The sequence below is a fragment of the Drosophila takahashii genome, chromosome 3R, assembly GCF_030179915.1.
Source record: "Drosophila takahashii strain IR98-3 E-12201 chromosome 3R, DtakHiC1v2, whole genome shotgun sequence".
In the NCBI taxonomy this organism is placed as follows: Eukaryota; Metazoa; Arthropoda; class Insecta; order Diptera; family Drosophilidae; genus Drosophila; species Drosophila takahashii.
The window spans coordinates 36682359-36694407 of record NC_091681.1 but is presented as its reverse complement, the minus strand read 5'-3'; the positions used below and the strand labels follow the sequence as shown (position 1 = coordinate 36694407).

The following is a 12049-nucleotide window of genomic DNA, read 5'->3' as shown; positions in this document are numbered from 1 at the left end:
GACATCGGAAAGTGCATCTGACTGTCGTCCTTGTTGCTTTTACATTTGCTGCGAAATTAAAAGCGCATAAATTTGTATAATTCCTGGACATGTGCAGCAGCTGTGCTGTGGCTGCAGCACTTTTGGCAGGGGCGTATCCCACATTCTTCACACCCCGAGAAGAGGGGCCTTTGCAGGTCCTTCGTGTAATTGGAATCAAGTAATTTACGCGCCATTAGAGCGACCTGTCGAACCCTCAATCCAATTAACATAAAATAAAATTGCAAATTGCAGTGCTGTTTGCATTTACATTTTGCTATTTTTCTGTAATTGCGGTGCTCGGAATTTTTAATACGCTGCAAGTGGCATTCGATCAATTGCAATTAAAAAACGGTTTGAGCAAATAAATAATTAAACACATAAATCAAGTAAATCAGCTTACAGCTACAACATTAACCAAAACCCGCAACTAATTTGTCCATTAATAATGCAGGTCCCTGCATTTTGCCCAATGGAGCCTAATAGGATTTCAGTTTAGACGAAAGCCACCGCATTCGCTCTCTGAATTTAATGTGCTGTTTAAATGCCTCGCCTCCTTCAGAGGACTCTCGAGTTAAGTCCCCGAAGCTCCCGGCAAAGCCGAGCAACAGTTGCGAGGAGAAAAAAAACCCATCGAGGAGCCAGGACAACGAAGAAGGCGGCTGGAAAAACAAAAAAATATATATAAAACAGCCACGTAATGGCCGACAACAAGGACAACAAAGCGCTGACTGGAATATTTTTCGTATTTTATTATTAAATCACGTAGCCAGTGCAATACGGCGTCCAAAATGACAGCGAACGCATTTTAATTGAAAGCAAGAAAGGTCGTTCTCGGGCTCTGAAAAATCTCGAGAAAAAAAAGAGGAAGACTGAAAACCTAAAGCCATCTTGAACCGATGATGTGGCACAAGCAGGCGAATGGTGAAAATCGGGTGGGAAATGCTGGCTAGTGGGCGTTTTGGAAAAGCGAGTGAGTCGCGCTTCTGCGAGAGACTTTGGCCGAGAAGTTTTCTAATTGAAAATGGCGTCGCAAAATTTAATTTGAAAACTTTCACTGCCAGGCCGGCGGAGTGGCCACCAAAGCTGGCTGACTGGCTGCTGACCCACAACGACATCGACAACGACTTGCCAGATTTGTGAAAAATCCCCAGCTGAACTGCGAGAAAATTCTCGGACATATTAGGGGCGTGGCCAGGGTTTCGGTCAGCTACATCAGCAGACGACCGAGGCAAATAAACGCTTTTACGACACAGAAAAAAACGTTAATAATTAAAAATTTTGTAAAGGATAGGAGGATATACATACCTTAAGCTCTATAAAAAAATAGTTGATTGTTTTTAACATATTTTTTTCCTTTATATATTTTAAAAATTATCTTAAAATTAAAAATGACAATCTAAAATACGTTCTTATTTTATAAATATTTTATTATATTTATTTCATTATTTTTCTTTAAAAATTCTATTTAATTTCATCCCTTTTTTCTATCAGTGCACACACTTGTTATTAATAAGCCTGCAAAAGAATGTTGGGGAACATTTCATTTCAGGGGGCCGCCAAGAAATATTTCGCCTAATTGAATCGCCTGGCGCGAACATTTGTTGCTCGACTTCTTTGGCGCCACGAATTCGCGACACTCGCCCAAACATTTAGTCTTTAAATAATTTTTCTGCCATACTTTTTTCTTGCCTTTTTGCCCTCTATGAGCTTCAGGGAGCTTCTCTTAATTTCTACATTACCAGTGTTTTGGACGAAAACGAAGTAATGCAAACAACAAAGAGCTGAGAGAACACAAGAGTCATGTACTCGGGTTGAGCACTTTTTGGGGTTTATTTGCCCCCAAAGATGGCGGCAACAGGAAGTGCACACACACGTACACTCACTCACACACACTCACAAGAAAAATACGCAGGGGCAAAGTCAAAGGCTGAACTAAGGAAAACAAAACATTCTGGCATTTCTAATTATAAGTAAATATTCATACTCACATTTCTGTGTGCGAGTGTGTGAGTAAAGCACTTTAAAAGTTATTTACACACACACACACTCAAACAGGAGGCAACCATGTTAGGCAGCCCGTAATGCATGCTAAAAAGTGTGAGAAAGTACATTAGGGTCACTGACGACTTTGACTACACTACAAAGGGGCGTGGCCAGGGGGGCGTGACCCGACAGCTGGCGGGTCAAAAAGGAAGGAGGGGTTCCAGGAGGAGATTCGTCCGCAATGGCAACCACTTTCGCTCTCAACTTGCTACATTTTGTGGCAAGTGTGTGTCTGTGTGTGTGTGTTTGCCATAATGTACAATTTAAATGTAAACAATTTGGCCCAACGCGGCAAAGGCAGCCGTGGAATAAAAAGCAGTAAGTAAGGTCGGCAGTTTGGGGGGATAGAAGGGGTAAAAAAGGGGGTTATGAAAAGGCCAGAGAGTCCGGTTGGAGTCTGGATAAAATATTTAAAAGTCGAAGAGTTCCCCCATCCTATACAAAGTACCTACAAGTAGAACCGAAAGGCATATGGCAAACTGGCGCAGTGTAGCATCATCTGCTGCCGCCGCTCTGAATAGTGAAACTCAAATATTTATCTTGGCAATTGCCTGTAATTTGGTTTAGTTCCGACTTGCCACCGTTCTAAATAAACTTTTCATTAGCAGCACTAGCAGAGGCAGCAGCACACAAAAAGGGCTAAGAATCGAGAGCAGGGCACATTTATATTTATGCTGAGCCCGCCTCTGATTTTGCAGTTAATTAACTAACTTATATTTTGCGTAATTGACTTTTATGTGCGTTTGGCAAACGTTTCAATCAGACCGAAACCATCCTCTATCCACCATTTACCATCCCCTATCCACCAAGAAGACAAAGCCGCAACCGCAGAACAAAACCGCACTGCGCATACAGTGCGTATGTGTAATATGGGCTATGTGCTATGTGATATGTACTATGTGCCATGTGTCAACCCCAATGGCCCGATCCGAATTCCACTCGCTTACGCTTTAAATATCAATTGAATAGCACTCACAACCGTTTGGCCAACACAGAAAAATGTGCGCACATATTGAAAGATTGCCAAATACAAGTTCTTTTTTCTATCTTTTTTTCCCTGTTACAAAACCATTGTTTTTTGCTACTGTTTACAATGACACGGCACACTTAATCGGGGCAGCCTGCGAGTCTGAGTTTATTTAGCCTCAACGCTTTGTTGATTTTCTATTATTGTTTTTGCAACACTTTGGGTTTATTTTGCCCAAAGTTCATTAAACTATTGGATTGCAGCCAACAAAGCGGCAAAAAGAAATCAATTAAATATATCCGCTAGCTGTAGTACGTAGAAAAATCTTAAGCGGAGAGCCTTGTAGCCTTAAAGAGCCGCAGAGGCCTCCAACCACTGCATAATTAATGCAACGTTGTCTTGGGGCTGCGGCCTTGTGGCTGGGGGAGAACCCAAGGAGGCAGCCTAGCCAAATGGGGCACGAAAAGCTGCTGGCTGCTCCTGGTTTATGCATGCAAAGTAACACGCTGCGTATGCGCAATTTCCCCCAGTAAACTTAAAGCTTTAGGGCCGTGGGGAAAACGGTTAGGTCGTAAAATAAAATCTAGGAAAAAGCAAAGGGGATTTCTATATATAAAAAAACCCCCGAGAGATGCACTTCCTATTTCCACATTCGAAAACACTCAAATTGTCTTAATACGAATTATAAAACAGCCATAAACACTCAATGCATTCGATGGAAGTTAATTGATCCCTGCTGCTGAGAGCCTGTCAAATGCACCGATGCACAAATGATGATGAGCTACGCAGAGAAACTCCCTCGTGCAGTGGAAATTCCAATTGAATGGGGGCTTCTCTGTGGGTTAAGTAAATTACAAGTGGCTAAAAATAGACCTAGAATAATGCGATGTGTCAAAACAAAACATCAAAAAGCGAGGGAGGGCCGCAGGTAGACGTTCGCCTTGGAACTTGGAACTAGGAGATTCGAAAGATTCGAGAGACACACATCAAAGCGACGACGACGGGCTGCCAATAGAAGAATTAAATGTGGGCATAAATCATTAGGAACGAGCAGACGATTGCCGCTAACAACTGGGCGAATGCCAGCGGCAATTATAAATAGATTTCGGGGTGAGGACACATCAAAAGTGCTTTGCTTAATTGGTCAGAGGAAGAGGTAGAGGAGTGGGAAGTTCCTCTTCCGCTCGAGGGGATTGTGCAACCACATGCGTGACCCCAGCAGCCATGATTCAGATTTAGACACTGAACATCCAGAATCCAGAAAACAGAATCCAGAATCCCCACCCATTCATAAGGATTTACGGGCTAGGTGTCGTCTTCGCTCGTTTGGCCACATATTTGCACAGCCTGCCACAAGCCAAAGCGTTTGACAAATTGCAGTGGCAAAAGCAGCGGAAGCGCAGAGAAGCCATTTTGTTTGCCATTTTGCTCAAGTTGTCAGCGAGTGCGCGCCTGGAAGTATGCAACGCATAACAAATGGCCAACTCTTTGGTTTTTGCGGCCAAAAGAACACAGCTTAGAGAACGCTGGGGGTTTCAATAATTTGCAAATATTTTTCCAGCTTTTTTCTAATCTTTTTTTCTCCTAATCCCATATACAGTAGCACTAAAAACATTGCGCACATCAAAGAGCAACGAAAACAACAGAGAGAAAATGTATTTTATTTTTTTGAGTATTTTTCGCAAAATGAAAACTTTTCCATGGTGTCGCTTCAAAATTAAGCCATAAAAGCTCAGCCGATCGCATGGGGAATTTAAACAGCAAATAAACTGGGGGGCAATTTAAACACAGTGTTTTGCTTTAAGGAACCAGATAACGAGGCCTCGAAAACGAAAAAACGACAGCCGCATTATTGTTCAGGTGGAGCAAAAATAAAAGAAGCCGCCGAGGCGGAAACAATGTGGAAATTTTACAGGTTGCCCTCTGTCAAATAAAATAACACAAAACATGGGCCCAACAAACACAAATTCACAAGAAATCATTTTTTGGGCCGAATCAAAAAGGAAATATATAGGGGAGCGAGAAACCAAACCGACAAGGACCAAAAAACCAAGGACCAAAAAAGAAACATCAAACTGATGACGCTGGTGACGACAACCGGGGAACGGAAGACAGCAACAACAATGCTTGGGCGGTTTCTTCAGTGGGTGGTGGGCGTGGCCTTGGCGCAGGTGTGGGCGTTCAGGCGTTTCCAACGTTCTTGGAGGCGGGGCTGCCGCGAATGGCAAGCGGAAGCTTTGTGTTAAAATAACAAACAATCAGCCGAATCATGCAGGAAGTGCAAATAATAAATAAATATATATCGCATCGCACAGCAAGGTATTGCCACTGGATCGACTTCGATTGCTGGCGACAGTTCTCATGCCTTGCTAATAAAATGAAAGAAAAGTGAAGAAAAAAGAGGGAGAATATCCTTTTGAAATCAAGATTTTGTAAGCCCCAAAAGAATACTGAAATTAAGACGAATAGTACGGCAGTTTATTCATTTGATGGTAGGAGGGTTTAGCTTGAGCTAAATTTATTTTCAGACTTGACCAATCGGATAAAAACATATAAAACATATTTAAAAAAGTCTTTTTTTTGAAGTTTACTAAAAATGAAAGAAGTCATTGTTCAGAAGAAATTTTTCAAATCTGACCATTAATTTTAAAGTTATGAGCAAAAGCAAAAATGAAATTCAAGCAGTGCAAGCAGTTGCATTGCTGCCTGCATTTCTCCCTCTTCCTCATACTTCCTTAAGATGAGTAACAAGTATCAGTTTTTTTTTTAAACTCCGGCAATTTATTTGGCAATTTTCTCTCAGTGCATAAAAATAATATACTTTCTTTTCTTCCCGTTCACAGTACCCGCTCGATTGGTTTGGGCCGCTTTGGGCAAAACCGTGGAGCTGCCCTGCGATTTGACCCCGCCCACGTCGCAGGATTCGGTGAAGCTGCTGCTGTGGTTCAAGGACACCACGGGCATTCCTCTGTACAGGTGAGCGAGAACTACTTCTTTATGTACAGGCTATCCCCCTGGGTCACTGGTGCGTAATCATCCACTCGGAGAGCCTGCCAGACAGCCTTCCATCCAACCATCCATCCATCCATTTATCCATCCGTCAGGAGCGTGAAATAATCGTCAACATCCCTTTTCTTACACCTAACGTGTTATTTTTTTCGAGCGCTTCTGGCTTATTTCCGGCAGCTGGCACACATGTGTGTACCAAGTACATGCGAGGATGTTTTTCGGGGCCAAGGATGCGCCCGTCATAATCCACTTTGTTATAATAAATGTAAAGCACATCCGATTACGGCTGTCGTTGCTAAAGTGTAGCAAATTTTCACGCACATGGAAGCCATCGGCCCTTCTCACACATGGATTTTTATAAATTTGCGCTGATAAATTTTCAATATAAATTGTGGCAGCCCAGCCAGTGTGTGTGCCCTGCATGCCAAGTGGAAATGCCTTCCGACTTTGCGTGCCGCAGCCGGGAAAAACACTCGGGAGTACTCATTAGAAGGGGTTTATGGATGAAAGGGGAAGTGGTTTGGCCAGCACTCGATAATCATAAGCGGGAAAATGCAGCAGGACCAGAGGTCTTGAAATAAACTGAGTAATTTACTAAAACAGCAACAAATTACTGCAATTTGCGCCAAGTCCTGCTCCATACAGACAGGAGCTCTCCTGGCTCATGGTGTGCAAATTGAGCACCATTTTTTATGCAGCTAAATTATGCGAGGGGCGGTGGAAAAGGCAAAGAAAGTCGGCAACTTATGCTCCTCGCATATGCTTATTTATGACATCTAATAATCGCTACATGCTGCCACGCCCCCTCACTTATTTTCTCCCTGGTTTTTCCTCATTTTTCCCAACAGTTTGGACTCGCGGGGCGGCAACGTGAAGCTGGCTCCCCATGCGGCCATAGCTAGCGATCTGGGGCAACGTCTGTTCTTCAGCATCGGCGATAATCCCAAGGACTCTCGCCTGCAGATCAACGATGTGAAGCCGGAGGATGGCGGCGTCTATCGGTGTCGCGTCGACTTCTTCAACTCCCCGACGAGGAACTTCCGGCACAACCTGACTTTAGTTGGTAAGTGGCGATATTATATAGGTGTAATAGCTGACCCCTAAAGTGGCTGCTATCTGCTATCCGTTTCCAGTGCCGCCCGAGGAGCCGCGCATCTTCGATGCCCAGGGCAAGGAGATTTCCCAGATGGCAGGACCCTTCCGCGAGGGCTACGAGCTCTTCCTCTGCTGTCAAGTGAGGGGAGGTGAGTTATCCGTTTCAGGTTTCAGGCTGCAGTTGTCAGGCGGCTCTTTATTGGCTGCATGGGGAAAAAACGAAGTGGCTAAAGAACCTGGTTTACGTATTGTGCGAAATTTATTTTTAAATATTTCAAGCAAGATAGTTTAATTTATATTGGTTTTATTTACTATACAAAGAAAAATACCATAAAATAAATATTATTCTGGTAAAATAAATAAAGTTATATACAAAATCAACTCTTTAACTTCCCACATTTTCCCACTGTGCACTTGAGCACGCACTTTATGCGGTGGTTTGACCCACTTAACAGCCTGCGTTTAACTGTATTTGTCAGCGCCACTGCCACCGCAGTCGGACGCATTGTTTGCCATGGCACTCAGGAGTGTCAATTGCAACCGGTGGCAAGGATCCTCCATATCCTGCAGCACCGCGGCATTGCATTGCATCGCATCATCGTTCTCAGCCAGATGATGAGAGGCCCGCATTGCATTTGGCTGAAAGCGAGCAGCTGCTGCTCTGCTGGCTTAGAACACAACTCACTCCCCCTCCTTTCTCTCTGCAGGACGCCCCCCGCCCAAGGTCACCTGGTGGCGCGATGACACCGAGCTAATCGGCACCAGCCACACTTCCGTCGAGGAGGGCGCCACCGTGATGGTTAATCAGCTGCTGATTGGAACCACCACGCGGGACTTTTACGGAATTCGCATCGAGTGCCGGGCACAGGGAACGCGACTGGTGGATCCCGTCCGCAAGGATGTCACCGTGCAGGTTTACTGTGAGTCTCTAGCCCACTCTCCACCCCCCCATAAATATTTGCATTTCATTACCTTGCTGAGTTCCGCAAGCTACAAGCAAATAAAAGTTTTGCATTTCACTTAGAGCCACGAAAACATTCGCTGATTTGTAGTCTTGTTGACCAAAAGATTTCTCTATCCTTTATGGTGGAAAAAATATAGTTTTAAATTTACAAAAATTAACTAATTAAAACGTGTTAGTAAAAATCAACTTATTTAGAAATAAACCTTGAAAATAAATATCGACAGTTTGCTATTACTCGATATTTGAATGAAGTTTTCCCTTGAAAAAAATCAAGAAAATATAATACAGGAAAATATTACAACTGTCTTTATACTTATAAATAAAATATAAAACATCTTTTATTTTTTTATTCTTATTTATTTACAAATGAAGTAACCTAATTAATCCTTTTAAATCTCGTAGTGAAACCTGTTCGGGTGAAGATAGCCACCCCCAACGAACTTCTGACCGCCGGGCAGCCCACGCCCGTTCGCTGCGAGTCCTGGGGCTCGTATCCTGCGGCCAAGATCACTTGGCTGCTCGACGGCGAGCCCATCCGGAATGCCGAGGTCACCGTGCACAGCGACAAGGAGGTGAGTGAAAGTCCTTGCTGGCCAAATTGCCCGAAATTGTTCGACTATTTTGCGGGGATACGAAAAGCGAGAGGAGAAGAGATACTGGGTGAGGAGAAAGTTTTCATTCTTGTTGCCTGTTCCCGTTTCCCAGGACAACGCAACTTTGTGCCGGAAAATTTGCTTCGAGCGTTTGACATTTGATAGCTGGCCGCAGTGCAGCAGGCACTTGAACACACACATATATAAAACTCTGGGCGGCGCTTAATAGCCTCAGATTCTGAGGGGACACAACAACAAAGGCCACCGAGGCGACCACTGGGTGACCCTAAATGCGAGCAGGGCAAACTTTTCCAGTTTTCCGGCAGCCGCAGAGCGAGAGACAAAGGGGAGGAAAACAGGACTCGTCTTTGATGAACTGCATTGGCGAAAAGTTTTCGGCCAAGCTGCACAAATTTGCACTCCATGGCTCCCCGGCTAATGTGCGAATTTTTATTGGAATTCATGGGGCTATTTTCGTAGAAGCAATTTCTTCCACTAAAGGCGAGGCATTTATCAGATACTTCCTTTCGGAGATGTCTCAGTTTTCGGCATCCATTAGTACGCTTTCGTGGTGGCTTTGGTGGCTCTGCCTTTTTCGCTTTCTAATTATGCCATGTAAATGGATAGTTGCTGCCAAACGTCGCCAGGCATTAGTCAACTCGTGCATAACCGACTCGACTTCGATCCCAGGGACAGATTTCCACTCGCACACACACAGGACATACGAGTCCTCCGCTTGTTAGTTTCCCTGACCTGGCTTCGATTGTTGCCAAAACGTGGCTCGACTTTGGTCCAGGAGCCGGTTGATGTCGTAACTTAATACCCAGTTTGCCATGAGCTCCTCCTCTGCTCCACCACTCTTCTATCTTCTATTTTCGAGGGCTGACTGTGGGTAGTGCTGCAAAAAAGACATCGGCTTAGCTCGAAATTCGAGTCATTATTTTCAAAGACCCTGCTGCAAAATGCCCCTCGAATGGACACAGGACGTACACAGAAAAAAAATTGGATATGAAATAGGGTGAACTCTATGATATGATTAATGTCGAATTTATAATTCAAACAAATAAAAATGACATTTTATCATATCAGTTATTTAATACAAATTATAAAATTACTATTTTAAAGTATCTTTAAAAATCTTTAAAAAATATAAAATTTTGACAATTTTTTTTCTGTGTACCCTGAGCCTCTCAAACTGGGGCATATGACAGCCCCCAAAAAGAGTTTGGCTTTCACTACAAAACATCTAGCCCCTCTTTTATTAACTTGGAATTAAAATGCATTTTAAATAATACATCAACATAAAAGAAAATGGGTTTTAAGAAATTTCAATGACAAAGAAAATATATTCTTTTTTTGTCTTTTTCTGGGGCCTCTAGGTTTTTATTTGATATTTTAATAATCTGGTTATTCGATCATTTACCGCCTTTTCAAAGCAGTAAGCTAATAATCCCCCTCTTTCATTCCCTATTTTTTCTATCACAGGATGGCAATATCACCACGAGCATCCTCACGCTAAAGGTAACGTCGGAGAACGATAATGCCGAGCTGACGTGTCGCGCTACGAATCCCTGGTTCTCCGGTGGCGCCATCGAGGACAAGCGCATCATCCGAGTGGCATGTGAGTACACACACAGGATATAGATACCCTGCTTCTCAGGTGAACTCGGAGCTGGTTATTAGCAGAAATGCGGCCAGTGGGATATAAAGGCTGCTGGGTATTTGGGTCTGGGTCGGCTTCTGCCTTTGCTTCTGCCTTCTCTGAATCCTGTGGAGAAGCTTTTGTGCCCAAGTCCTGGCCTATTTGTGTGTAGGTGGTGTATGTGTGTTGACTGGACCGAGGAAAGTCCAATTAGACGCATATTACGGCCAGAGCCAGCGTAATTTTATTAAGGCCAAAGGAGCAAAGGATCCGGATCCGGATCCGACCAACTTGGCTGGAGGCCACATCAACCTGTTGGCCTGGCAGAGAAAGTCTCGCTAAGCCGCTTATAAAATGCAGTCAAGTTGACTTCAATGTCGTGTTCTTCGACTTGCCTTGATTAAATTTGCACCGTTATGTTTCTATTGCTCTTTATTTTTTTCCTTTGCCGGCCTCCATAATATTTGCAACATCCGCTTCCGGCTTCCGTTTTACATTACTGCCCCCGTTGAAGTTTCTCTGGATAAACGGAGGTTGGGTGGGTGCACTGCGAGAAAACAGATTGAAAGTCCACGGAAAGCACGGAATTATTTTAAATATTTTTTTTAATTTTTATTTAGTTTGTTTTGTGTTTCGAGCCATTGTAAAAATATAAATAAAATAATTAAATTTTTACCATAATTCCAGGGCTAAACCTTTTTTCCAAGTGTATCAAAATAAGGAAAGCTGAATTACCTGCACTCAAATCAGGCCGGCAGTCGACTTGATTCGTCCGCTTTTCATTTTGTGCTGCCTCTTAATAATTTACCATAAATGCCAGCATTTTCTTTCCTGCCCACCAGCCGACCCACGTCATTGACATTTGAGAGCCGTACAATAAACCACTATATAGTTCAGACTACTCTTACCAAACTGAAACTCCAGATAGGAGGGAAACGGGGGATGAAAGACTGACTGGGGCCCAAGTGGCGCCGACAGTCTCCGACGCGTATTAGATTTTTACAACCGTAACTAATAGTCCCATTTGGCGTGTGGTCAAGTGGAGGCCTCCTTCAAAAGGATGTTCGGCAGCTGGGGCTAAGTACATTACGCAACGAAGACCCCACCGAGTCACCTCCCTGCGGCCATTGCCGTTTATTATTTTGACTTTTATTCAGCCATTCGCTGCGCTCATTAAGCCGGATGCCGCACTCACTTATTCCTGACTGCCTGCCTTCCTTCCATTTTTCTTACAGATCCGCCCACTGTTTCGGTGCACCTGGCCAACGAGGATCCCAGCAGGTTGGTGACGAGAGCCGAGGGCCAGAATGTCACTTTCAAATGCCGCGCGGATGCCCGACCGCCGGTCACCGGCTACTCCTGGTTCAAAAATGTAAGTAAGACCACTGATTTTCCCCTACACAGAAAAAAAAATGACTAAAGATGACATTGATACGTGCAGGTTAATTTAATATTTTTTTAAGATCAAAATGACATGTATAAATATTATGTTTTTCTTATTTATTTTTAAATAGTATTTTTATAATTTTTTTTAATGCTAAAATATTAATTTGATATGTTTAAATCATAAATTTGACAATAATCATATTAATATGATATGAAATAAGTTAAAAATTACTCTTTTTCATATCAATTTTTTCTGTGTATATTTCCACAGTCCTTTTTCCTCTTATCTATTATTTTCTACGACCAACAGCTGACGTGTATCAGACACT

The 12049-nt window shown here is 43.2% G+C and overlaps 1 protein-coding gene across 3 annotated transcripts in view; it reads left to right on the top strand.

Moving 5' to 3' along the window:
- side (sidestep) overlaps positions 1-12049 on the top strand; it is a 73340-nt gene that overhangs the window by 40525 nt on the left and 20766 nt on the right. For all 3 annotated transcript variants that reach the window (XM_017153963.3, XM_017153953.3, XM_017153973.3), the window contains exons 3-9: positions 5875-6007; positions 6889-7103; positions 7174-7284; positions 7843-8055; positions 8502-8671; positions 10178-10313; positions 11570-11706. In XM_017153963.3, coding sequence (XP_017009452.2) covers positions 5875-6007; positions 6889-7103; positions 7174-7284; positions 7843-8055; positions 8502-8671; positions 10178-10313; positions 11570-11706 — 1115 coding nt within the window. The remainder of the gene's footprint in view (positions 1-5874; positions 6008-6888; positions 7104-7173; positions 7285-7842; positions 8056-8501; positions 8672-10177; positions 10314-11569; positions 11707-12049) is intronic.